We start from the raw sequence: 26908 nt of genomic DNA on the forward strand, positions 1-26908 counted from the left end.
GAAAAAAAATAAAATATATCAACTTACAAGTTGTACTTTATCATAAAAAAAATGGGGATGATGCTGTATCAGAAATGAAAAGAAAAAGCAAACATGTGATAAAAATATTAAACTGATGAATAAAAGTCAAATATATGATTAATTTTTAAAAGAAGAAAACTTAATATATGATTAATGTTAATTAGTAGTGATTTCTATACTTTGGAAACATGATATAATCATAAAACCATGAATTGATCCTTAATTATTTATTTGCTAAAATGTATTGTGATTTTAAAAATTTATATACAAAGTAAAAAAATTCTAAGTCCCTTAAAAAGCATCTTGGAAGGTCAAAAATGGCAGCTACTGAATACACAAACATCATCAGTCAAATCAACTCTACAAAATGACAAAAAATAGAAACTCCCAAGAAATTGAACTGCCGTGCCAGCTTAAACTGTGTTCAATTACATTATTTTTAGAAAAATTATTTTTTTTGACAATTTTTTTTACAGGCTTAAAAAAATATTTATAAATAAAATTAAAATAGATTAATTTTATTAATTTTTTTTACCTAAATAGATAATTTATCAAAATTTGTAAAAAAAAATAAAAATTCATTAACCCATGTTTTCCTTATTTTTAACGTGCTCAATCAATATCTCATACAGTTGTTGTTAACCTCTTACTCAGAGCATGTGGACCTTTATTCCTATGATGTTACAGCTGGCAGAACTCACCTTTTAGACAGTTCACAAACTTAACAACCATAATTGTGTCCAATAATATCTTAATATTGGATAAAAAGTATGTTTTTTTTTTTTTTTATAAAAATGACCGACAAATGAAATTATTAACTTTACAATATTTGTGTTAGAAATTTAACATTTTAATAAAACCAGTATAAATAAAATTATTAAATAATAATTAGTTTTTGAGAAAAAATCAAACTATATTAATTAAGTTAGATATTATTTTATAAAAAAATGGATATTTAAAATAATTTTTATTATAAATAAATAATTATTATTATTTTGTGAATTTAAGTCTAAATTGATTTTAATTTTAGTTATTAAGATTTTAACTATTAAAAATCAGTGTTTAAATTAGTGTTTAAATTAATCTTTAGTTTAAAATTGAAAACTAATTCAAAATAATTAATAATAGATAGTTTAAACATAGTTAGAAATTAACTTAAAATTTAATTTTCAAATTAATTATTAGTTTTATTTACAATAAATATTATTTTTAATACTAATAATTTTTAGTTTATAAAATAATATTTGTTTTAATTATTTTAATTTTTAAAATTGTATGATATCTAATAGTTTTTCTGTAAAAAAAAAAATAAGAATTTTGGTGATAAAAGTGAAGTAGTATTTTACACTCACAAATTAAAAAAGATCATCCAACAATTAATATATTAATTGTCTACTTCTCAAGATGTAAAAATATCTAAAGTGGGTGAAAACAAATTTGAAAGAGTCCTAATATGTGTCACATCACAACAAATTCATAGAAAATGTTCACATCCACTATTGTTGTAATTTTTTTCATATAATTATAAAAATCTATTTATTTTAAGTAACACATCACCCATTAAAAAATTCACATCATGGTTTAAGTGCAAAAAAAAAAAAAAATTTCTTTTGTTATATCTGACTCTATAAATATCACATTAATTCCATGCACATTCATTAACCACAACACCGAAAACACAGAAAACAGAACAACACCAGAATCTCTTGAACAAAAAAAAACATGACAGGGATGGGTGAACTATGGTCTCAACTAGGTTCACTCATGGCTAGCATCATGTTCGTGTATGCCATGTACGAGCAATTCTTCCCGCACCATCTTCGAGTCTACGCCAAAAAATACACAAAAAGATTCACAGGGTTGATGTACCCTTACATCCAAATCAACTTCCCTGAGTGTTCAGGCGAAAGGTTGAAGAGAAGTGAAGCATACACCGCCATAAGAACCTACCTCAGTGCAAACTCGTCTCAGAAAGCTCAGAGGCTCAAAGCCGAAGTGGATCAGGGTAGGCAAGACTCGGTGGTGCTTTCCATGGACGACAATGAAGAGATCACAGATGAATTCCACGGTGTTAGACTGTGGTGGAGTGCAAACTACACACTCCCAAGAACACAGTCATTCTCATTCTACCCTTCTTCAGAAGAGAAGAGGTTCCTAACGTTAACGTTCCACCGGCGCCACCGTGACCTCATCACCACCTCTTACATCCAACATGTGTTGAAGAGAGGAAGAGCCATTGCCGTCGACAATCGGAAGCTCAAGTTGTACACCAACAACCCCAGCAACGATTGGTATCGATGTCATTTTATATCTTTTGAAAGTCTGACATAAGACTAATTTCAAGTATATAAGTAGATGCAAACATTTGAATTATTTCTTACAGGTATGGTTGGAAACGAACGAAGTGGAGTCATGTGAATTTTGAGCATCCTTCGAGGTTTGAGACTCTGGCAATGGATCCGAAGAAGAAGGAGGAGATACTGAGCGACCTTGAGAGGTTCAAGAATGGGGAAAAGTACTATGCTAAAGTGGGGAAGGCTTGGAAGAGAGGGTACTTACTGCATGGACCTCCAGGAACTGGGAAATCAAGCATGATAGCTGCTATGGCGAATTACATGAACTATGATGTGTATGATCTTGAACTCACAGCGGTGAAGGAGAACACGGAGTTAAGGAAGCTGTTGATTGAGACATCAAGCAAGTCCATTATAGTGATTGAGGACATTGATTGTTCTCTTGATCTCACTGGGCAGAGGAAGAAGAAGAAGAAGGAGAAAGAGGAGGATGATGAGGGGGAGAAGAAGAAGAATCCTGTGAAGAAAGCTGAGGAAGAAGAGAAGAAGGAAAGTAAGGTGACTCTGTCGGGGTTGTTGAATTTCATTGATGGGATTTGGTCAGCATGTGGCGGAGAGAGGATCATAATCTTCACCACAAACTTTGTGGAGAAGCTTGATCCTGCTCTCATAAGGAGGGGAAGGATGGACAAGCACATAGAGATGTCATACTGTGGCTATGAAGCATTCAAGGTTCTGGCCAAGAACTACTTGGAGGTTGACTCACACACTTTGTTTCCCACTATAGAGAAGTTGATGGGAGAGACCAATATTTCACCTGCTGATGTAGCTGAGAATCTGATGCCTAAGTCGGTTAATGAAGATCCTGAAATCTGCTTGAAGAGTTTGATTGAGTCTCTTGAAGAGGCCAAGAAAAAGGCGGAAGAGGAAGCAGAGAGAAAGGCCAAGGAGGATGAAGAAGCACGGTTGAAGGAAGAGAATGGAAAGAAAGAGTTAGAAAAAGGTGAAGCAACTGGAAAATCTGGAGAAGAGGTAAAAGAAAATGGTAGTGTACATTAGTTTAGATTATGATTAGTCATGTTAGTGAGACAATGATGTATGTTTATGTTATTCATATGTGTGAGATATGTCCGGAATCAAAATGAGTCTAAGTTTTACATTGATTAGAAATGAGAAAATAGAATATTATATAAGAATAAAGATCCACAAATTTATTGTTGAGATTTTAGATCGAAAGTGGTGTCAATTTCTTATATAGTTAAATTTAGGTTTCATTGGTGTTTTTTTATAGGTGAAACTTCGCTCTATTGATAAAATACAAATATTTTAACTTTTTTCTACTTAATTCAACCTAAATTATTTTATATTTGATTGATGTTGAATACAGACAAGCGTTTGTTGTTTATGGTGAGTCTTTTAATATCTATATTTAAGGAAGAATAATGAAGAGAGGTGAGGTGGGTGAAGAAATGATATTCCTAAATTAAGTAACATGACGAAGGCGATTTATGAGAAGGGCGTGAATAGAAAGAGTCCTCCAATAAGAGGGGGAAGCTTAAAAAGGGAAAACTTACTCCAAAATATATTATCCTAAACATCTCTAACAGAACATAAATCATTCTCTGTTAAGAAAATTACGGTTATTTCATGAATTACCGGAAATTATAATTTCTAAATATTAATAGAAAATGTATACACCTACTTTAATATATATATATATATATATATATATATATATATATATATATATATATATATATATATATATATATGCAGAGAATTAGCTGTAAAAAAATATTATTAAAGTCATTGAAAGCGACACTATTATAATTATAAATAGGAAAACGATTTGTTAAAACCCGATTCTTACTACTTTTTTACCACTTTAATCGGTAGTACATGTGATTTTTCATTTGCAATTTTTTATTTTTTTTTAAATCGTTCATGTTGGTAGTGAGAATCAAAATGAATTATGCGTGTTTTCGAAAAAAACATTTCTTCTCTTCTCCTCTTCACTTTGCAACCCAAAATGTTGAACCAAACACCCTTTTCCCCTCCTTTTCTTTTCTTTGGTATGAACTTTGTAAGCAATAATGTTCTTTATTTTTTTCGTCCTTTACGTGTGCCATTATGAGTTTTGTGGAAACAAAGGTTGACATTGATCTTTTTTCTCATGAGAGATTAGGGCTTTTGTGTTATTGTGTGTGCTTTCCTCTTCTCCGTCGACATTTTGTTGTTTTCTCTCGCCAAAGATCGGAGTTTTTACTTATTATGCTCTATTTCTTCTAATTTTCCTACATGTCCTTAAACTTTGATTACTGTACATCACCTCACAATACTAACTTTTAAGATAATATTTTTATTTATTGGTGTATTATAATTCAAACATATCTCTAGCTGACATAACATATTTAATAAAAATAACTAAAAATTATTTATAACTGTTTCAATTTCAAGTTTACTAGCATTGCTAAGACTAATGCATTCAAAGTATTATCTATTTTAGTGTTTGAAAAGTTTATAGCAATTTTGTTTTGAAATGATATTTTAGTGAAATAATGAAAGCTAATTGTTTATAAGTTACCTTTTACTTTACTTTCTAAAACATTTTGGAGTTCATAGGAAAAAGTCACAGTGGCGTCTCTATCACACTTTTCGATGAAGAAATCTCTTACTGAGTTACATGATGAGAAATATGTATTTAAGTTAGTTTTGAGTTTGATTATTAAGAAAAATGAGAAACATTGTTAAAGGTTATCCCACTATAAACTATTCATTTGAGAATTTTATGAGTAATAATTTTATATAAAAAGTCACTTAAATAAATTAAAGAAAGACGTAAAACTTTGAAATATAACATAATAGTTTTTTAAAAGTTTAACATATAATAAACTAATATTTTAGAAGTCTTTATTATTCCTGATATCGCAATAAAATAATTTTGAATTTAAAGTTTGATTTACTTCCTATAAAAATAATTTTATAAAAGCTTCAACAAATACATGATTTGAAGATAATTTAATTTTTTTTTAAATATAAACTAAACATTGGAAACAAAACCTTCATATATTTTTATAAAACTAAAAGCTTTTTTCTTTTAAATGATCTTATTAAGAGGTAAAGTTAGGATGTCAAATAAATAAACTTGTACATCTAGAAATTGTTCGAACCCATTATTATGTTAACTATATGTTCATTTTTATTTAATTTTTCCTTTGTATTATATGATTTATGTTTATTTTTTTCTCATATATGTTTGGTAATAAATATTTTGGGATAGTTCTTTTTGTCTCTATTTTATTACGATACGTTTCCATTGCAATGGGTATGGTTTACCTCTTTGACGTGATCCAACAAGACCCATTAAGTCTCAATAATATGGAGATATTTTAAAATATGTACATAAGAACAAATATTCTCATATTAACTTTAACTATAAGAATAACCTCAGTAATTTGATTACGTTATTATATTCTTTAATATATGATATTCTTTAATATCATATATTTACTGAATATTTGGTATACAAGATATGATTGTATATTATTAATATTATTGTTATTATTATTATTTAATTGATTATGTCATGATATTCTTTAATACTATATATTATTGAATATTTGATATATGAGATACGTTGACACATTATTATTATTATTATTATTTAGTTGAGGTAAATCGTTATTTTACTAATATAATTTGTTATTATATTACCAGTTTGATTACTTGAATCTCTGGGTCCAAAAATTCTATAAATACAACTAGTGTTCCTTAGGAAAATATATATTTGAAGAATTTGGATTCTCTGCTGGGTTTTTGGTGTTGTTCTTCTATTGTGTCTTCATAATACACTAATTATCACTAATTTTGACGTTTTAAAATATATTGAAAAAATATTTAAAATACCAATAGAATATATTTTTAATGCTCAACCCGATAACAGAAAAAAAAAAACAATAAAGAATATATACTCACATTTGAGTTCTCTCTTTCACCATTTGAGTAGTAAAGAGAACTGCAAAATAATTATTCAAGTGATATCAAGTTAATGCACAAAACACAAAAAACAGATTACTTCATCACAGAAAAAATGAATTTCCTTTTCACACAACTTGGTCAACAAATCTCAGCAATGGGTATTTCCTAACCTAAACTCTGTCATCTGTATAACTCTATAAATACAACACAAATGCTTCATAACATAAGAAACCAAAATCTTGCAGACACAACACAATCTAGTTACAACCTGCGAGATCATGCCAAACAACACATACCAAACGTGGACACAAACAGGGTCATTCATGGCCTCAATCATGTTCATCTACGCCATGTTCATGCGCTTGGTTCCTTCAACTCTTCAAACCCGTGTTCGAAGGTACACCAACAAATTCACCACCTTCCTCTACCCTTACATCAGAATCACCTTCCACGAATTCACAGGCGAACGCCTCATCAAAAGCGAGGCCTACGCTGCAATCCAAACCTACCTCAGCGAACACTCTTCGCAAAGCGCCACAAGGCTCAAAGGAGAAGTCGTCAAAGTGAAAGACACATACAACCCTGTTGTTCTTAGCATAGACGAGAACGAAGAGATCGTAGAAGAGTTCCAAGGGGTGAAGTTATGGTGGGGTTCGTACAAAATCACCCCCAAAACTCACTCCTTTTCTGTGTTTCGTTCTTCGGACGAAAAAAGGTTCTACAAACTCACCTTTCACAAACGCCACAGAGGCCTCATCACCGAGACTTACCTCAGACATGTTTTGGAAGAAGCGAAGGCCATTGAGACGAAGAACAGGAAGCTGAAGCTTTACACGAACAGCAGCACGAGGTGGAGCCATGTGGGTTTTGAGCACCCGGCAACTTTTGAGACTCTTGCTATGAATCCAAAGGAGAAGGAGGGTATCATGAATGATCTTGTGAAGTTCAAGAGTGGGAAGAGTTATTATGCTAAGATTGGGAAGGCTTGGAAAAGAGGGTATCTTCTGTATGGTCCTCCAGGCACAGGGAAATCTACCATGATAGCTGCAATGGCTAATTTCATGAACTATGATGTGTATGATCTTGAACTCACAGCAGTGAAGGACAACTCAGATTTGAGGAGGCTCTTGATTAACACTTCAAGCAAGTCAATCATAGTGATTGAAGACATTGATTGTTCTCTTGATCTCACTGGTCAGAGGAAGAAGAAGAAGAAGAAGGAGAAAGTTGAGGGTAGGGAAAGAAAAAGTAGTGATGAAGATGATGATGATGATGATGAAGAGAGGGGAAGTAAGGTAACACTTTCTGGACTGTTGAATGTTGTAGATGGGATTTGGTCAGCTTGTGGAGGAGAGAGGATCATGGTTTTCACAACAAACTTTGTGGAGAAACTTGATGCTGCTTTGATCAGAAGAGGGAGAATGGATAAACACATAGAACTTTCATATTGTTGCTATGAGGCATTCAAGGTGCTTGCGAAGAACTACTTGGATGTTGAGTCTCACCATTTGTTTCCTAGAATTGGGAAGCTGTTGGAAGAGACCAAGATTACTCCTGCTGATGTTGCTGAGAATCTGATGCCAAAATCAGTTGATGAAGAAGTTGACACTTGATTGCATAGCTTGATTCAGTTTCTTGAGATCGCACAAAGGAAGCAAAAGCAAGTCAATGCACCAGAGAGTAAAGATATCAAACATGGTGAAGTTGTAGTGGAAGAAAATGGTGTCATCAATTAGTTGTTTTTTTTTTTTTTTCTTTTTCTCTTCTCTCTATCATTGAGCTTGTTTACTTGGAATTGTAGAATGTGACGTATATCTGTATTTGAACTTTGACTTCAACATTGTTTGCAGGATTTGAGTATATGTAATTGTCCTATGTTTGAACATCTTGATGGACAGAAAATTAAGGTTCACGTTGTTCAAAGTTTTAGTATATTTGGTTCACATCATTTGATTTCCTATTCACATCTTTAACATGCTCTGGTTCAAAAATTTTGGTTAGAATATCAAAATATGAGTTTAAGTTTTATATTAGGTAAATATAATATAATTGAGTATTTTATAAGAAATTATAAGAAAGAAAAATTATAAACTTATTATCTTAAAATTTTAGATCAGAAATAATGTTAATTTTTTATAGGTTTAAATATGTTTTTTATCTTTTAATTTTTAGAGAAAATTAGAATTTTTTTTTTAAATTTTAGTCCAATTTAGTGCCTCGTTTAATCTTTTTAACTAAATTTTGTTAAGTTTACCTCATATTTTATACGTGTTTTATGATAACATTTAAGTTGTTTATATTCTTTGACATAATTTTTATTTTTAATTTTAATTGAAATGTTATCATGAAACATGTTTAAAATATTAAATCAACTGATAACGTTGTTTTCTACCTTTTATTGATGTTAAGTTTTGTGAATAAAATCAACTCCTACATAACTTTTATCTTGTTTAATCCTCTAGTTTATGTTGTTTTTACATTGTTTCGTATTTTAGTTGTTTTATGCTTTTTTACTTCTAATCTCTATTATGAGTGTGTGAAATAAAACAATAGGAAACAATTCTGGTGGAAGAAAATAAGCTAAAGCTCAAGGAAGCATGATTGGACATGAAAGATTGACTTTTACACAAATAATCATGTCGAGGGGCACCGAGATCAAGTCCAGCACTGCAAACATGGAGAAAGGACTCACCTATATGTATATACTGCCTTGGATAACCCTTGGAAGGCAAAAAAACGATCATTAGGCGCCAGGGTCACTCGCTGGGCGAGCTGGTGGCTCGCTGGGCGAAAATGACAGACCAGAACTGCAGTATTCGAGTCGCTGGGCGAAAATGTGGCTCGCCCAGCGAGTTGCATGTCCGAGAACGTCGATTTTAGGCCTCGCTGGGCGAGTGTGAAGCCGCTGGGCGAGCCCAATACGCGAATATGGTTATTTAATCATGTTTCTACGAGAGTATTAGGGGATTCCTCATTTTTCACGAATAAAAACACCTTGGGTGCTTGGGAGAGACTCTTGGAGGCTATTAGGGGTGTTGGGAAACTCTCCCTTCTCCTTCTTGGGTTTCCTTCTTCATCCATAGAGGTTTTACCCCTTATAGGTTGGAGAGGATGATGGGCTACGAAATTGAAGGCGGAGATGCGAATGGGAGGCGCAATTGAACCATGAGCAGTATTCAAGATTCAAGAACCTTGGGAGAGAGATTGTTTCTACTTTATGGTTCCAATTTCTTCCTTATTCTTCAATTTTGTAAAACCCTAGGTTCTCCACCATGGAGAGCAATTTCTATTTATTGAGATTAGATGTAAAACATTGAATTCTTGTGTAAAATTGTGTTGTTAATTTATATGCTTTTCCAATTCATGTTAGTATTTGATTTCCATGCTTAATGCTTGTTGTGGTTTAATCACCCATGGCTTGTTTGTGGTTCTTGAGGTGTTGGGAAACATCTTTAGAATCTAGATTTGAAATTAAATACCTAAGGGATGCTTGTATCTAGGAATAGAACTTGGTTCATTAGTAATCTTAGATTCTTGAAACTAATGCATGATTTCACTTGTTGAGGATTCAAGGAATTGAAACTTGATGAGTAATCATAGGCTCAAAGGCTCTAGGAATAGGATTTGAGTATTCTTGTGAATTGATTTTAACATGAATATGGAATTGAGATAATTTATAATGCATGAGAATGAAATGGTTGAAGTCTAATCTTGACAAATTGTAAATACACTATGTTAATTTCTAGTTGCACACCAACTGTTTCATAAAATACAAAAAGAGTTTCTTAGTATTTTTGTGAACTTTGTGTCTAATTGAGTCGTGAATTGCGAGAGTTATCATGTGTTGCACAAGTCCCTTGGGAGAGAACGATAACATACTTATTACTTGCTATGTGTGACCGGTGCACTTGCCGTGTTGGTTTTTCACTAACAAGTTTTTGGCGCCGTTGCCGGGGACTTGTGTTTCAACACAAGGTGATTTGAGCATTTGTGACTCTTTTAGACTTTGTTGTTTATTTCTTTTCTTTTATGCAGTTTGTCTATAGATGTTTATGCTTTCCATTGATTTGGTTTGTGCTTAATGCTTGTCTCGGGGTACGCCTTAGAGCATGATCTAGTTGTTGGAAGGTCCTAGGAATGGGATTTCGACAGCCTACCTAACCAAATCAAACCAAATATAACAAGTCACCAGGGATGGGATTGTGTGTTTGGCCCCACTGTTCTGGTTCTTAATGCAAGTCTTTATGCATGCTTAGACCAAGGGATTGGAAAAGATGTGTCGGGCTTAGATAGGCACAATAAGAGGAATCTGAGTGTTTTTACCTTAAAGAATAGGGAAAGTAGTATTCATCACCTTTTGAGAGTACTGAGTGATCTTACAACAAGAGGGATCTTGGTGAGGTTACTTGGGAAATCTGTTTTAATCATTCTGCATATTAGAATTGTTGTTTGGTTGGTGTGCTTGTGTTTATGTTTTGCATTTTCTTTTCTTCTTCTGATTTTTATTTTTTTTCCTTTCAATTATCTTCCTTGTCTTTATGTTTTTCAATTTTCAATTACCAAATCTTGACTTCTAAAAATGTGGGTTAACCAGTTTGTTCGAGTATCTTTTGTGTTCTTGTGAGTGCTAGGTATTGATAATGATGAGAAAGAAGACACGAGGAGCAAAGAGATTTGAGCAGCAGGCGTACCCACCCAAAAAAAAGAGTTTGTTTTCTTTCCTTTTCTATTTTCATTGTTTGCTTTCAATAATCAAAAAGTGTGACTTGGCTGGTCTGACAAATATGATGCACTTGGTTTTATGACTTTGAGTGAGTTTGCATGACTTTGATGAGAACCATTTATATTTGCTCATAAGTTGATTTTGGGTTACATTGAGAGTATGACGTGGTCTTGTGAAAACTTGTGCTTGTGGTTGTACTCATGTTTGTATGCTTAAATTGTTGTTATTGTTTTTACCGCGATTAATGACTATGGCATGGTGTATGACAACCTTAAGAAAGCAAAGAACTAAACCGGGTGAGATTTTGTGCCTCAGAGTTTATATCTATTGAGTGTTACCACTATTGACATACAATTAACTTTGCTTGATTTTCATTGCTAGTTGTTCTTCATTGGCTTGTTTACATATATACAAGGAACTTTCTTTCTTTCCTAGCATCATAGTCAAACCCAAAAAGCCAACTATGTTTTCAAATATTAGAACCTTTGTGTAAGTTGTTTGAGCATTAAAAGCAAATTTCCTTCATCTTTGAACCCATAAGCCTTGTTGAAAATGATTGACCACCTCACCTTAAGTGGAGAGAACAAAAATTTCATGGTCATTAGTGTGATTCAAGTGTGGGGGAAGTTACCAAAGAGGGGAAGCATGAAGATCAAAATAGAATTGGTTGTGGTTGATGTGGTGCCATCTTGTAAATATGTCCCATACAAAAGAAAATGAAAAAAAAAAAGAAAAAAGAAAAAAAATGAAAAAAAGAAAAAGATGAATAATGTGATTGCAAGATGGTGTTGGTTGTATTCTATTTTTCAAGTATAAGAGAGTAGAATGTAAAGATTGCCAAAATGATTTGATTGCTCTCTTTGTTCATTCATGCTACCTAGAAAAACCAATTTCCTTCATAGCCTAGTCACAATTCACCAAATAAAGTCTTTGTTGTGTTTGCATGTTTTGAAAACTCTTGGCTCTTGAAATGAAAAGCAAAGTCAAATTGTGTGCAATTAGTGGTAGATGAGAGAATGACACACCCTTATACACTAGTGTGCTTGAGTGAAACACTTTTTCTAGTGAGAATTGATTTCTTGGGTTGATCAACGGAACATTTTTGCCATAGTTGTTAATCTCTCTTAAAACATGTATATTCATTCTTGTGATGTTTACATTGTGGGCAACATAGCTAAGGATTTGACAGATTACACATATTCTCTTTGTATTGGTTTTGTAAAGAGAGCATTCATGAATGTTATCTAAATTGATTGTGTGAACTTGCTTCCTAGTAGTTCGACCTTTGTCAAGTAGATGTCTTTCTAGGCCAAGTTATCTCTTGCTTGAGGACAAGCAAGGTTTTAAGTGTGGGGGAGTTTGATAACGTTGTTTTCTACCTTTTATTGATGTTAAGTTTTGTGAATAAAATCAACTCCTACATAACTTTTATCTTGTTTAATCCTCTAGTTTATGTTGTTTTTACATTGTTTCGTATTTTAGTTGTTTTATGCTTTTTTACTTCTAATCTCTATTATGAGTGTGTGAAATAAAACAATAGGAAACAATTCTGGTGGAAGAAAATAAGCTAAAGCTCAAGGAAGCATGATTGGACATGAAAGATTGACTTTTACACAAATAATCATGTCGAGGGGCACCGAGATCAAGTCCAGCACTGCAAACATGGAGAAAGGACTCACCTATATGTATATACTGCCTTGGATAACCCTTGGAAGGCAAAAAAACGATCATTAGGCGCCAGGGTCACTCGCTGGGCGAGCTGGTGGCTCGCTGGGCGAAAATGACAGACCAGAACTGCAGTATTCGAGTCGCTGGGCGAAAATGTGGCTCGCCCAGCGAGTTGCATGTCCGAGAACGTCGATTTTAGGCCTCGCTGGGCGAGTGTGAAGCCGCTGGGCGAGCCCAATACGCGAATATGGTTATTTAATCATGTTTCTACGAGAGTATTAGGGGATTCCTCATTTTTCACGAATAAAAACACCTTGGGTGCTTGGGAGAGACTCTTGGAGGCTATTAGGGGTGTTGGGAAACTCTCCCTTCTCCTTCTTGGGTTTCCTTCTTCATCCATAGAGGTTTTACCCCTTATAGGTTGGAGAGGATGATGGGCTACGAAATTGAAGGCGGAGATGCGAATGGGAGGCGCAATTGAACCATGAACAGTATTCAAGATTCAAGAACCTTGGGAGAGAGATTGTTTCTACTTTATGGTTCCAATTTCTTCCTTATTCTTCAATTTTGTAAAACCCTAGGTTCTCCACCATGGAGAGCAATTTCTATTTATTGAGATTAGATGTAAAACATTGAATTCTTGTGTAAAATTGTGTTGTTAATTTATATGCTTTTCCAATTCATGTTAGTATTTGATTTCCATGCTTAATGCTTGTTGTGGTTTAATCACCCATGGCTTGTTTGTGGTTCTTGAGGTGTTGGGAAACATCTTTAGAATCTAGATTTGAAATTAAATACCTAAGGGATGCTTGTATCTAGGAATAGAACTTGGTTCATTAGTAATCTTAGATTCTTGAAACTAATGCATGATTTCACTTGTTGAGGATTCAAGGAATTGAAACTTGATGAGTAATCATAGGCTCAAAGGCTCTAGGAATAGGATTTGAGTATTCTTGTGAATTGATTTTAACATGAATATGGAATTGAGATAATTTATAATGCATGAGAATGAAATGGTTGAAGTCTAATCTTGACAAATTGTAAATACACTATGTTAATTTCTAGTTGCACACCAACTGTTTCATAAAATACAAAAAGAGTTTCTTAGTATTTTTGTGAACTTTGTGTCTAATTGAGTCGTGAATTGCGAGAGTTATCATGTGTTGCACAAGTCCCTTGGGAGAGAACGATAACATACTTATTACTTGCTATGTGTGACCGGTGCACTTGCCGTGTTGGTTTTTCACTAACATCAACTAACTAAAATGAATTAAAATTACCAAATTCACGCATTTATAAAATTAGAGAATTAAATTAGGTCAAAATTTTTAATAAAAATTAATTCTAATTCTCAGAAAGTTAAAAAACAAAAAACAGAAGTAACTCTCTTTCATGGGGAAGGTTCAGATTTTATTAGTTTTATGTCTTCTCGAAAATTTTTCTCTTCCTAAATCCATTATTACCATCGGAATGGATGGTTTAAAACCTTACAATAAGTTATGCTGTGAATTTTCTTTGATCTGCTATGATGTGAACAGTTTGATTACATGTAGTTATGCATTTCAAGCCAAAGAGAAAATTCGATTTAGAGAATTGTAATTCAATTATTGAAAATATGGTTAAATATGTTTTTGGTCAAGTTTAATTGAACTTTGGAATTAGTGCTTTTTCGAAACTTCATACCAATTTAGTCATTCATATGTAGAAATGCATGAATTTAGTCATTCTTAACAAATTTTGTTAAGTTTATTTGACAATTTAAATTCATTTTATGATAATATTTGAGTTAACATTGAAGCGAAAATGTGTCTAATAGTGTAAATAATTCAAATATTATCATGAAATGCCCTTGAAACGTCATATCAACTTAACAAGATTTTGTTAAAAGTATTAAATTCACGCATTTTTAATGATAAAGGAATACATTAGTTAAAAATTTTAAAAAATTTAAAGATGAATTAATTCTAAATTTCACTGAAAAGAGAGACAAAAACATATTTAACCCTTGAAAATATAGTAATGGTAGATCGGTTGTTAAACTTACCTTTAAGATAACTTTTGCCATTATATATCATCAATCAATTTAGTTCAAATAAATAAAACAGAAAAATAACTTATAAATATACTTTTGTTAAAAAAAATAAGAAGAAGAAAAAGAGGAATTTGACAGAATCATGCGTCAATTATGAAATTATTTTTTCGTTATAATTTAAGTCAGATTAATTCCATACGTTCAGCAATTTTCTTGAAAAACAATGACATCTTGATGTTATTCATATTCAGAAATAAAAAAAGAATCTAAAGAACTGCATAATTTATCATTTGTGACACAGAACTAGTTAACACTTTTATGTCGTTTTATAATTTCTTAACCAGAAACATTTTGTGAGAGAAAATGACATTTTTGTTCTTCGTATCAAACTTCATTACAGAATACACAAAGTACAGCAATAAATATAGTTATGATGCTGCAAATCATGCATAATATTAATATTTTCTTGAAAGTGATGTGTATTCTTTGTTATATATTATTACAAGTTGGAAAAAAAAATAAAGCAAAGAAAAAGAGCTTACTTAGCAACGTGTACTAGAATAGATGAATGTTTCACAAACCATGTTTATCTTTGAAAGTTTTCAACATGACGAAAACTAAGAAAAATAGACCAGTTATTTAAAATTTTAATTGTTTCATTAAAAATCTTAAACATGATATCTACTGTTATTTGGTTTATAAACTTAATTACTTGCACATTTCTTTTAAATTTTCTACATTGAAAATTTGTACTTTCTTTAATTTTAAAGATTTTGGTTTAAATATATTTTTTTAATTTATCAAACTTCAGTTAAATTTGTTTTTATTCTCCCAAATTTAAAATTAATAATTAGGAGAGGATGAAGGTGTGAGTAAGGGAAAAACGTTTATTTTATTTTACTTTTTTATTTTGGAGATGGAGATTTTAAATGAAAGGATGGAATGAGATGTGTATGAAAAAAAAAAAAATTATTGTGAACTTCAAATTTTGAATTGTATGATCTAAAAGTATTATCATGCAAAAGTGAATTTTGACATTGTGCATTTAAGAAGTTATTTTTCAATCTTGAAGTTTATTTCATATTTCAAAATCTATAAGTTATTTTTTATATAAAAAAACACCTTTTAGACTATATAATCTAAAATATAATATTAACTTATGAATTATATGATTTGAAAGTTAAAATTGAATTTTAAATGACTGTTCTTAGTTGTATATTACATTGCACTTTTTCTATGTTTTGGTTTGTACCATTTGAAAGTTTTCTAATTACACAATCAATAAAATAAAAAACTTTAAACTGAAGAGTGAAGCGAGGATTTTAATATTTATAGGTAGGGATGTCAACGGGGCGGGTAGGGTACGGGTAGTAGTTCTCCCGTACCCTACCCGCTGGAAAAATATTTGCCCCGTACCCGTACCCATATCCGTCGGGTATCCGTTATGCGGGTACCCGTCTATTTTTTTCATATTTGCGGATATCCACGGGTATTTACAAAAATATTTTAAAAAATAAATATTTAACCATAATTAGTGCTTAGATCAACAAGTCTCCTTTCTCAGATTGATTCTTGAAAAAACAAACAAATAAAAAATCACTACCAATTTATATTGTAGTTTATTTTTGAATAAAATATTAAAGAAATTACTAACTTCATCAATGTCCACCTCTTGCAACATTGTATAAAGTTTCATGTTGTCCAATTTTAATCTAGAAAAGCCTTAAAACATAAGAAGTTCAGTAAAAATTTCTAACAATCACTTAATTAAAATATCTAAGTAAAAGTGTTAATTTCATTACCTTCCATGTTGGTCCATAACCAGTCTTAGAGACACATCAATACCTCCACAGTATATGGAAGTAATTTACTCATTTGTGGGGTAAGAATCTGACCACCATTATTGGATGAAGACTCATAATGTTGTTTACTAATATATATATATATATATATATATATATATATATATATATAAAAGGTAAAGTTTAGCGGGTACGGGTATCCACGGGTACGGATACTATGATACCCGTACCCGCCCCGTTAACATGCGGGTATCAAAAATATCCATACCCGCGGGTAGCGGGTATCCATTTTTAATATCCATTTCCTATCTGTTGCGGGTTTTATCCGCGGATACCCGCAGGTACGGATTTTTTTGACATCCCTATTTATAGGTCATAAGAAAACTTGAGGATACTTTTCAAAATAAACATATGGTGTCTATACTTTTACTATTATATAAAAAAGGATTTTGCATTTTGGTGTGCAGATTTCTTTTTTAATTTTGCCTTTAATTATAAATTTCGTTTTTTAAATTTAATCAAAAAAATTATCCAAAATAACTTTTTACAATAAAAAAATTATTTACAAAATAAATAAAAATGATCAAAAATAAAATTGTAAAATTTATCTATATCTACTTTTGTAATTATAATAAAAAATTTATTATTCTTTGCTATAAAAAAATATAACACACATGTACTCGTATATATTTTCATAGTCTTTTATAACGAACTTTCTAGCAATTTTTTTTTCTAAAGTAAAATTTTAAACAAAATTTCTAGAATATAAATAAGAGATTCTAAAGCGGATTTTGTGGAATGAAAAATTATACTATAATTATAATTTTTTTACTTTTTTATTATTAATTTTTTGACATGATTTAGTGTATATCATTAATTCTGTAAACAAAAAAAATAATACATTAATTAATAATTCATACTAAATTCATACTAAATTAGGCCAAGAATTAAAAAATGAAAGACATAACATTATTATGAAATGAAACTTCTATTCTATATCTCTTCTTCTTCCTCTTCTCAAATATTGGAAACGGAGTGTAATACAATAGAAAATTTATTTTTAAGTTTTTTGTGTTAATACAAGGATGTGGTTAATAATAATTGAGATAAAGAAAATATTTGAAAAAAAGGTTAAAAAATTATCGCCGAATCCAATATAATTGTCTAGCAGCCCATTATTCTAATTAATTGATTTATTACTCACCTACTTGTTTTTACACCTAATAGGACAAATATTATTTTTATTTATCATTATCATTATTTTGCATACAGTAGTAAAACAAAATTCTAATTCACGAGAATATCTCCATCTACACTTGTTTTCGTGTTTTATAATACTCATTTTGGCAGTGTTCCAATTCCAATTATTGAGATGCACATGAATTATTAAAGTAATTGATGGAAATAACAACTTCAGTTGTTCCAAAGTTCCATAAATTCGTTCAATCACTAACTATTCAAAGAATAATATGCACATTTAATTACTCATTTGTTCTAATATTTTAATCACTTGTACATTTTAACCATATGTACATTTAATTATATTAGTTTTTACATACATATTTTTTTTTAATCTGCCTTTAAAAATGTTTACAAAATATAACAAATGTTTACATACAAGCTTGATTCAAGCCTATAAAATTTTTTTAATCTGCCTTTAAAAATGTTTACAAAATATAACAAATGTTTACATACAAGTTTGAAGTCTACAAAATCAGTTTGTAAGGTAAGATTCGTACGTCATTTCGGTAGAATAAGCTTTAATTTTATTTTGTTTAAACAATGACTCTAATACTATATTGGAAGTGAGTTTTAAGCTTATCTCAACCCCACAAAATCGACTTGTAAAGTGAGATTTTCACCTCACTTATATATTATAAAATTGTCTCATCTTTAGTCAATGTGACACTTCTAACCAGAAAATATCTTATATATATTTTTTTATTTATTTTTGGTTTATATATATTTTTTGAAGTTTCTCTAAATATGAACAAGAAAAAAGAAAAATAGTAAGAGAATTTATTTTAAAATAAAATGTGAAAAATAAGTAGTGGGGTGAGAATAAAAGAAGCTTTTATATTAAGGAAGCGTGTTTGCGTGGTAAGGTGGAAGAAGGAGAGGCTGCTATTGTCGCATGTGTCAAATGGGTAGGAAAGTAGCAACTCAATGCCTCTCTCTAACTAAAGCAGCTTTCGCACTTTCCACCGTCTAGAAACTTTCTTCTTCCATTCTTCAACAAAATGTAACATTTTTAAAGTGGGTTAGTTACGTCATCAAATAATTTAGGCATCAATTTAAATGTTCTATCACATATAAATGATAAAGTAAGAAAAACTTATAAATTTAATATCTTAATTAAAAGTAATGATAATTATAAAAATGTATGGATTTAATTATTTTAACTAATTTTTTTAAGTTTATTTTTAAACACATTTCATCTCAACTAACTTTGAAGTAAAAATGTTTAAAAGATTTCGTTAGGTGAGATGAAATGTATTTGAAACATCAAATAAATTTAATAAAATTAGATTAAAATAACTAAATGTACACATTTTTAAAGTTAAAAGATTAAATTAGATCAAAATTTTAAAAAATAACTAATTTTAATTTCCGCTGAAAGTTAATGTAAAAAATATAAAGATAATTGTACATAAAATATACCATTTTGAAATATGAAAGAGTGTTTAAAATTTCATATTAATTAAAATAAAATATATAAGTAAATGTAAAATTCATTTATATAACATTTAGTTAAAGTTAAAATTATTACTTTTTAAAGGGTTAGGTTCTATTCCTAATTAAAAAACCAAATATTACAATGTTCTCAAATTCATAGTAATCTCTATACAAGGGAAAGGAATCAAGTTAGAGAAAACAATAACTTATCCCAATTGAAACAGTTTTCTTTTTCTATAAGGAACTTGACAAGAAAGGGCACATGAATGTGTGAAACTTTGACTTTTCCTTATAGGAACTTGGCAAGAAAGAACACAGACGTGTGTGTATATATATTCACATCAATTGTGTAAGATCAGAGAAAAAGTGAGAAAATCAAGAGCACAAAGAGAAGATCAGAGAGATGATGGGGGAGCTATGGACTCAGATGGGGTCGTTAATGGCAACCGTGGTGTTCATGTACACCATTTTTGAGAAATTCTTCCCTCCTTCCTTCCGTGACCGTGTTCAAGCCTATGCTCAAAAAGTGACCAACCATTTCAACCCTTACATCCAAATAACCTTTCCTGAGTTTTCAGGGGAAAGGCTGAAGAAAAGTGAAGCATACAATGCCATCCAAACTTACCTCAGTGCAAAGTCATCACAGAGAGCCAAAAGACTGAAAGCTGAAGTGGTGAAGGATAGCCAAAGCCCACTGGTTCTCAGCATGGATGACAATGAAGAGATCACAGATGAGTTCCAAGGTGTGAAAGTGTGGTGGAGTGCAAACAAAGTAAGCTCCAATCCACAAAGGTACAACCCTTTCTCTTACTACGGTTCCTCTGATGAGAAAAGGTTCTACAAGCTCACTTTCCACAGAAGCTACCGTGACATCATCACCATGTCTTACATCAAACATGTGTTGGATGAGGGGAAGGAAATTGAGATGACAAACAGGCAATTGAAGCTTTACACCAACAATCCCAGCAGTGGTTGGTATGGTTACAAGCAGTCAAAGTGGAGCCACATAGTGTTTGAGCACCCTGCCTCCTTTGAAACACTTGCAATGGATCAGAAAAGGAAGCAAGATATCCTGAAAGACCTTGCTAAGTTTAAGAAGGGCAAGGAGTATTATTCAAAGATAGGTAAGGCTTGGAAAAGAGGGTATCTTTTGTATGGCCCTCCAGGGACTGGGAAGTCTACCATGATAGCTGCTATTGCTAAGTTCATGAACTATGATGTGTATGATCTTGAGTTGACAGCAGTGAAGGACAACACCGAGTTGAGAAAGTTGCTGATTGAAACTCCAAGTAAGTCTATTACGGTGATTGAGGACATTGATTGTTCTCTTGATCTTACTGGCCAGAGGAAGAAGAAGAAGGAAGAGGTTGAGAGTGATGAACCAAAAGATCCTATGAGGAAGAATGAGGAGGAGAGTAGCAAGAGCAGCAAGGTAACTCTATCTGGGTTGCTGAATTTTATTGATGGGATTTGGTCAGCTTGCGGAGGTGAGAGGATCATCATTTTCACCACAAATTATGTGGAGAAACTTGACCCTGCTCTCATCAGGAGAGGGAGGATGGATAAGCACATTGAGATGTCCTATTGTTGTTTTGATGCATTCAAGGTGCTGGCCAAGAACTACTTGGATGTTGAGTCTCACCTTTTGTTTGGAAGAATTGAAAGATTGTTGAAAGAGACAGAAACGTCACCTGCTGATGTTGCTGAGAATCTGATGCCAAAGTCTGAGGATGAAGATGTGGAGACTTGTCTGGAGAATTTGATTATGGCTATTGAGAAGAACAAGGAAGAAAAAGCAAAGAAAAAGGCAGAAGAAGAAGCACAGAAAAAGTTGGAGGAGGAGAAAGCCAAAGAAGAATCTATTCAGAATGAGGAAAGAAACAAAGAAAAAACTAGGGAGAATGGTGTGAAGGAAAATGGGTTTTGTTGATGGGGAAATGGAAATGTTTTTGCAAATAACAATCAATTACTGATCTAGCCATTTAGTTGGTATATACTGCAGTATACTACCACTACTAGGATTTTGTATTGGAATATCTACCAATTTTTCCAAATGTATCTTCTTGGCTTAATAAGAGTCAATTTTTCCTTGTCTTCTGGTTTTTCCAATGTTTCTTAGATTAGCAGATTGAACTCACCTCTTTCAGTTTGTGCCATCTTTGTATAAAGCATAATGCTTCATTGGAAACCTACAATTAACATGCAATGATCATTATCTTACCAATCTAACTCATTCTTCCAATTCTCTTGCAGGCCAAAAAGAAATTATTTTTCTTTGATCTCTGACGTTGTTAATGACTGAAAGGTTCAATGTTTCTTGAATAAATTGTTTTCAATTACTGGTTCACAAGTTAATTATCAAACAGTTCTCAGTTTCAATTAATACTTTATATTAAATTGTGATAGTTACAAAGTTAAACATAGTTATGGACTCAATGTAATTATTAGACGACAATCTAGCATTTGTAGTTTTCACTAGTTACTGGTTTTCGGACCATTACTGATAATTACTCTATATTTTCTACATTTTGATCCACACTCAAACACGAAGACCTTTTTCCTTTCCCTTCCTAGATTCATACATGGACAGTGAAATCAAATAAGAAAACTAACTAGAATTTTTTTTATAAACATTCAGAAACATTTAACCTATAATAATCTGCTATTAAATAAAAATGATAATAAAATAAAAGTAAGTCTTTTCATTCTGTTTTCTTGCTCTGTGCCCTCCCAAAATAGAACATAGAACAGGCCTAATTTACTTTTTCTTGCAAAAGCAAAGTCTGGTTTCATCTTTATCCGGTGACCTTTCAACCTTTATAAGAACCACTCAAAATGAACACTGTGTAGCATAAGAAAGTCAAAAATTGGGATACCTAACCAAATGTTTTGTTTTTCTACTCCATTGTGTCTTCTTATCCAATTGATTAAGGAACCTGTAGTCGGTGCTTTGACAATTTAGCATGCATCAACACACGTCATACACAACAACACATTTTTCTAAATCTGATCAAATTCACAAATAAACTAGAAACCAGCACAGATATAGTGGAAGTGCTTCTAATAAATTATTTATGACAAGATGTAATGAAAGAAAACTTTTTCTAATATACTAGATTATGTGTTTAATATTGGCAATAAAGTTTGATCATGTGAATCAACCAGAAGTCACGAATCAGATCATTCTACTGTATTACAAAATTCAACAAATTTCTTGTATAATATGATTTATGATTTATCCACAGTGTGATATGGTCTATTTTTATTTGAAGTATATCCAAAGATATTATGAGGTATGAGAGGGATATTTTGTCACACATATCCTGAATCTTCTATATAAGACAATGTCTGAACCAGAAAGTTGTCTGCAAGAAAAAATAAGAGGTGGAAACAAGATGAATCCAGGTGATATGTTTGGTCACATAGGATCCATAGTTGGTTCCTTGATGTTTGTTTGGGCCATGTTTAAGCAATTTTTCCCTTACCAAGTTGTGAACCAAATTGAGAAACACTCCCAAAGATTGGTGACTTATGTGTACCCTTACATCCAAATCACATTCCATGAGTTCACGGGTGAGAGACTGATGCGGAGTGAGGCCTTTTCTGCCATAGAGAACTACCTCAGCTCCAAGGCATCAACACAAGCAAAGAGGCTCAAAGGTGACATAGGGAAGAACAACCAGAGTCTTGTTCTCAGCATGGATGATCATGAAGAAGTTGGTGATGAGTTCAATGGTGTGAAGCTTTGGTGGGCCTCTGGGAAGCACATTTCCAAGGCACAGTCCACAATTTCCTTCCACCACCCTATGTCAGATGAGAGAAGATACTACAAGCTCACTTTTCATAAGAGAAACAGAGATGTGATCTTAGGGACATATCTTAACTATGTTATGCAAGAGGGTAAGGCCATTAAGGTGAAAAACAGGCAAAGGAAGCTTTATACCAACAGTGGTTCTTATTGGAGCCATGTGGTGTTTGAGCACCCTGCAACATTTCAAACACTGGCTATGGATCCTGAGGAGAAGGAAATGATCATTGATGATCTCATCACATTCAGCAAGTCAGGGGGGTTCTATGCAAGGATTGGGAGGGCATGGAAGAGAGGGTACCTACTTTATGGACCCCCAGGAACAGGCAAGTCCACAATGATTGCTGCTATGGCAAATTTGTTAGGATATGATTTGTATGATCTTGAGTTGACTGCTGTGAAGGACAACACTGAATTGAGGAAGCTTCTGATTGAGACCTCAAGCAAGTCTATAATTGTGATTGAGGACATAGATTGTTCACTTGATTTGACTGGCCAAAGGAGGAAGAAAAAGGAAAAGGAAGAGGAAGAGCAAGAGAAGAATCATCCAGGGCAAAAACAACAAGAGAAAGATGTTAAAAGTAGCCAGGTAACACTTTCTGGTCTTCTGAATTTCATTGATGGGTTATGGTCTGCATGTGGGGGTGAGAGACTCATAGTTTTCACCACAAACTATGTGGAGAAATTGGACCCAGCATTGGTCAGGAAAGGGAGAATGGACAAGCACATAGAGTTATCCTACTGTGGCTTTGAGGCATTCAAGTTGTTGGCTAAGAATTATCTTAACATTGATGCACACCATCTGTTTGGCACAATACATGAACTGCTGAAGCAAATCAAAATTACCCCAGCTGAGGTTGCAGAACATTTGATGCCTAAAAGTGCTTCTGGGAATGCAGAAATTCACTTGAAAAGTCTGATTCAAGCACTGGAATTGACAAAGATGCAAGAAAAAGTTGTTGTGCATGGTCCTCATTGGACTGAAAATTAGTCAAATAGTGTGGATACTTTTCTCAATAACTTATAATAATACTTGGTGAAGTATATTTAATACTGAGTGACATCTTTAGAACATTCATGAGCTGAACTTTAAAAAATTGTAGAACTGCTACACCTGTCGTTTGTGGCCTAAAACATTGTTCTATGGCCCAATCTAAGTGGTACCTAATTGATGACCTAACTAAATTTTCCAACAGACATGTGCTGATGATTGGAAATGCATAGAATATGTATGAAACTAGTGATCTGATAAACTCATGCTGTATACCTTTCTACGCAAGCACGCACTTCATCTTCATTACACTGCACTAAATCCAGAATTGTGATAAGAATGGTGTAAAGTTGAAGAAAAGGGAATGCAAACATCATTGAATAACAGATAAAAACAACAGAAGTGATGTTGCAACAGATTCAGATTATATATTATATGGATACAAGTGTAGAAATATCCTTTTATTTTTTATTTTACAAACTCAAGTAATCGATTAATTACTCTTAAAATTAAGATCATTGATATACAAAGAAAAGAATGAGCTTTCGCCAACTAAAGAATGATTTTAGCCAACTATATATGTCTTTAAGAACACTTTTTTCTTATAAAAATGGTTTTTGGTATATTGAATGGACCAAAAATTATTTAATTAAATTTTCAATCAAATAAGATTTTTCTTTTTTAATTTTCTTGATCACTTTATTAATTATTAAGTTTCAAAATAGAAATAATCATTAATAAAATAAAGTTGCCTCGATAAAACTAATTTTCAAGTTAATTTAATTTTATAACGTATCTATGCTTTTTAATTTATATTTTTACTATCATTAAATAATTTTAAAATATTTTGAATTTAGTTTTTATATTTTATATTTCATAAGTAATTGAAAATACTCTTCAAGTGGACGATGATAAAAGCAGCAGCGGTAGTGTGTTGCAACAATGAAGGGTAGTTTAGTCTTTTTATTGGTGTGATGCAGTTAGTAATTGGGAGAACATCCATGTTAAGATTTATATAAGCATTGAATATGGCCCAACCAAAGATAGGATTTTTGTTATCGGACCTAGGAAGCATAACAAGGCTATTATTTTCTGCACCACCATGTTTTGCTTATAGACCCCCTACTTTTTAAATATTCATTTCACGGATTGTGATTTGGCAATTACTTCATGCACTCCACTAAATTTCTTCTCCCACCTCGTCAAAATGCTTCCGGAAAAATATTTTCGTAGAAGGAAGAAATGTTTGCTTTCCGAAAAAAAAAATCCAGAACTATTTATTGATTTCTAGAAAATAAATTTCAAAAATGATGGGTGCAAAAAGTAATTGCCTCGTGGTTTTTACCTTGTTTGAAACTAAAATTTCCTTTTTCGGCCACTATTTACAGTTGCATTTCAGTTCTTGGAGCATTTCTTCCCGTACTCCCATAAAACATTTTATCTCATCTTATTCCTAAATAAAAATATATTAAAAATCCTAAATTTCTTTCCTCTTTCTTCACACAACAACGTCCCTCTTGACCTTACCTTGTCATCTTTATCATCTTCCTCACTCATAACCAATTTCATATTTACAAAACTAATTTTGGATTGACCAATCCGAAATGCACATCTAGATAATTTAGTATACACTCCCAGGTCAATGCATGAAAATGCATGTTTTTTATTTTTTTATTGCCGACTAAAATTATCTATAACTGTTGAGATAAAATGACAACTTTGATTGGAGAACATTATCAACAGTACCATGTCAAGGTTGTTTGTAGATACTAGCAATTACGAACATGAAAATGATAATGAACATCAATTTTTATTTTTCTGGCCGTGTTCAATGGTTGTGTGCATAACTTACATATATTTAGTTGTTAAAGTTTTAAATGTACATTAGTCTCAAGAGTTGATAAATCTAGTAATTCTTTTTTAGATTTTATCCTGTTAAATTTTTTGGCATTTCAAACAATCATCGTAGGATAGCATGAGTATGTTGTCTAGTTCTTAAGTTTGATACTTTTGTTATAATGCACTTAGGCTTCTTGAATTATATAATTGAGGAGCATTTTTTTTTATTAAGGCCTAAAAGAAGTATAATGACAAGATCTTTTGGAATCATTATTTATCTATTTTGTTATGCTAGTTGGAAATGCATGGGAATTTTTTCAGATGTTAGATGCACATCCACTGTCTCCATTGTTGTCCATCCATCACTTGAAAGCATTGGAGCCCATATTTCCTGACATGGATAGAGTAGAGGCTTCAGGGCCTACATTAGGGCCTACATTACAAACATGAATTAAACAAACAAAAAAGCATACACTTCCAAATTGGTCAATCTGGTATGCATTATTAGATCTGAAAGTGTATATCAAATTACTCAATCTAATATGTAAATTTACATACCTGGGGTAATCCTGTATGTAAATTTACATACTAGATTGGGTAATCCGGTACATACTCTCGATTTCAGGCAGTGCATTTCAGATTAACCAATTCCAAAATAGTTCTATCAAGATAAAATTGGTGATGGGTGAGGACGCTATGGAGATAACGACGCGAAGGTCAAGAGGGATGTCGACTGAAGAAAAAAGAAATTAGGATTTTTAATATGATTTTTACAGGGGTAAGATGGGGATAAAATATTTTACGGTGGTGCTGGAAAAAATGGGTGTGCAGGAAGGTAGAAAAAGAGTGGGTGCAGAAAGAAATGCTGCGGTTCTTGCCTTGGGCATTTTGTTGGCAAAGGATATTATCAGAAATCAAGATTCTGTAGAGAATGATATTGGGAAACTCCTTTATTGAGTATTTAGTGTTTTTTTTTTTCAATGTACTTGAATTAATAGTTGTTGAAATAGAAACATGAAGTTTAAGATTTGATGATAATATAGAAGCAAATGTTGAATGTATTAATCTTGTATTTA

General features: G+C 32.0%; 3 protein-coding genes and 1 pseudogene across 4 annotated transcripts; all 4 read left to right on the forward strand.

Moving 5' to 3' along the window:
• Positions 1–1666: 1666 nt before the first annotated feature.
• LOC114182312 (AAA-ATPase ASD, mitochondrial-like) lies at positions 1667–3536 on the forward strand. The gene is made up of 2 exons (XM_028069162.2): positions 1667–2312; positions 2405–3536. Exons 1-2 carry the CDS (start codon positions 1744–1746, stop codon positions 3372–3374), a joined length of 1539 nt encoding a protein of 512 aa, XP_027924963.2. The 5' UTR covers positions 1667–1743; the 3' UTR covers positions 3375–3536.
• A 2995-nt stretch (positions 3537–6531) lies between these two features.
• On the forward strand, positions 6532–8236 carry LOC114180289 (AAA-ATPase ASD, mitochondrial pseudogene; annotated as a pseudogene).
• An 11290-nt stretch (positions 8237–19526) lies between these two features.
• On the forward strand, positions 19527–21288 carry LOC114182753 (AAA-ATPase At3g28580-like). Its single transcript, XM_028069684.2, has one exon. It carries the CDS (start codon positions 19598–19600, stop codon positions 21122–21124), a length of 1527 nt encoding a protein of 508 aa, XP_027925485.2. The 5' UTR covers positions 19527–19597; the 3' UTR covers positions 21125–21288.
• A 741-nt stretch (positions 21289–22029) lies between these two features.
• LOC114182754 (AAA-ATPase ASD, mitochondrial-like) lies at positions 22030–24053 on the forward strand. 2 transcript variants are annotated; one of them, XM_028069686.2, is made up of 2 exons: positions 22030–23591; positions 23685–24053. In XM_028069686.2, exons 1-2 carry the CDS (start codon positions 22539–22541, stop codon positions 23991–23993), a joined length of 1362 nt encoding a protein of 453 aa, XP_027925487.2. In that variant the 5' UTR covers positions 22030–22538; the 3' UTR covers positions 23994–24053. The 2 variants fall into 2 exon arrangements, with proteins under 2 accessions (XP_027925487.2, XP_027925486.2); XM_028069685.2 differs by having other exon boundaries at positions 22033–24053.
• The last annotated feature ends 2855 nt before the right edge of the window (positions 24054–26908 follow it).

Source organism: Vigna unguiculata, chromosome 4 (genome assembly GCF_037176805.1).
Source record: "Vigna unguiculata cultivar grain cowpea cultivar isolate G323 ecotype 2 chromosome 4, ASM3717680v1, whole genome shotgun sequence".
NCBI classification, from domain to species: Eukaryota; Viridiplantae; Streptophyta; class Magnoliopsida; order Fabales; family Fabaceae; genus Vigna; species Vigna unguiculata.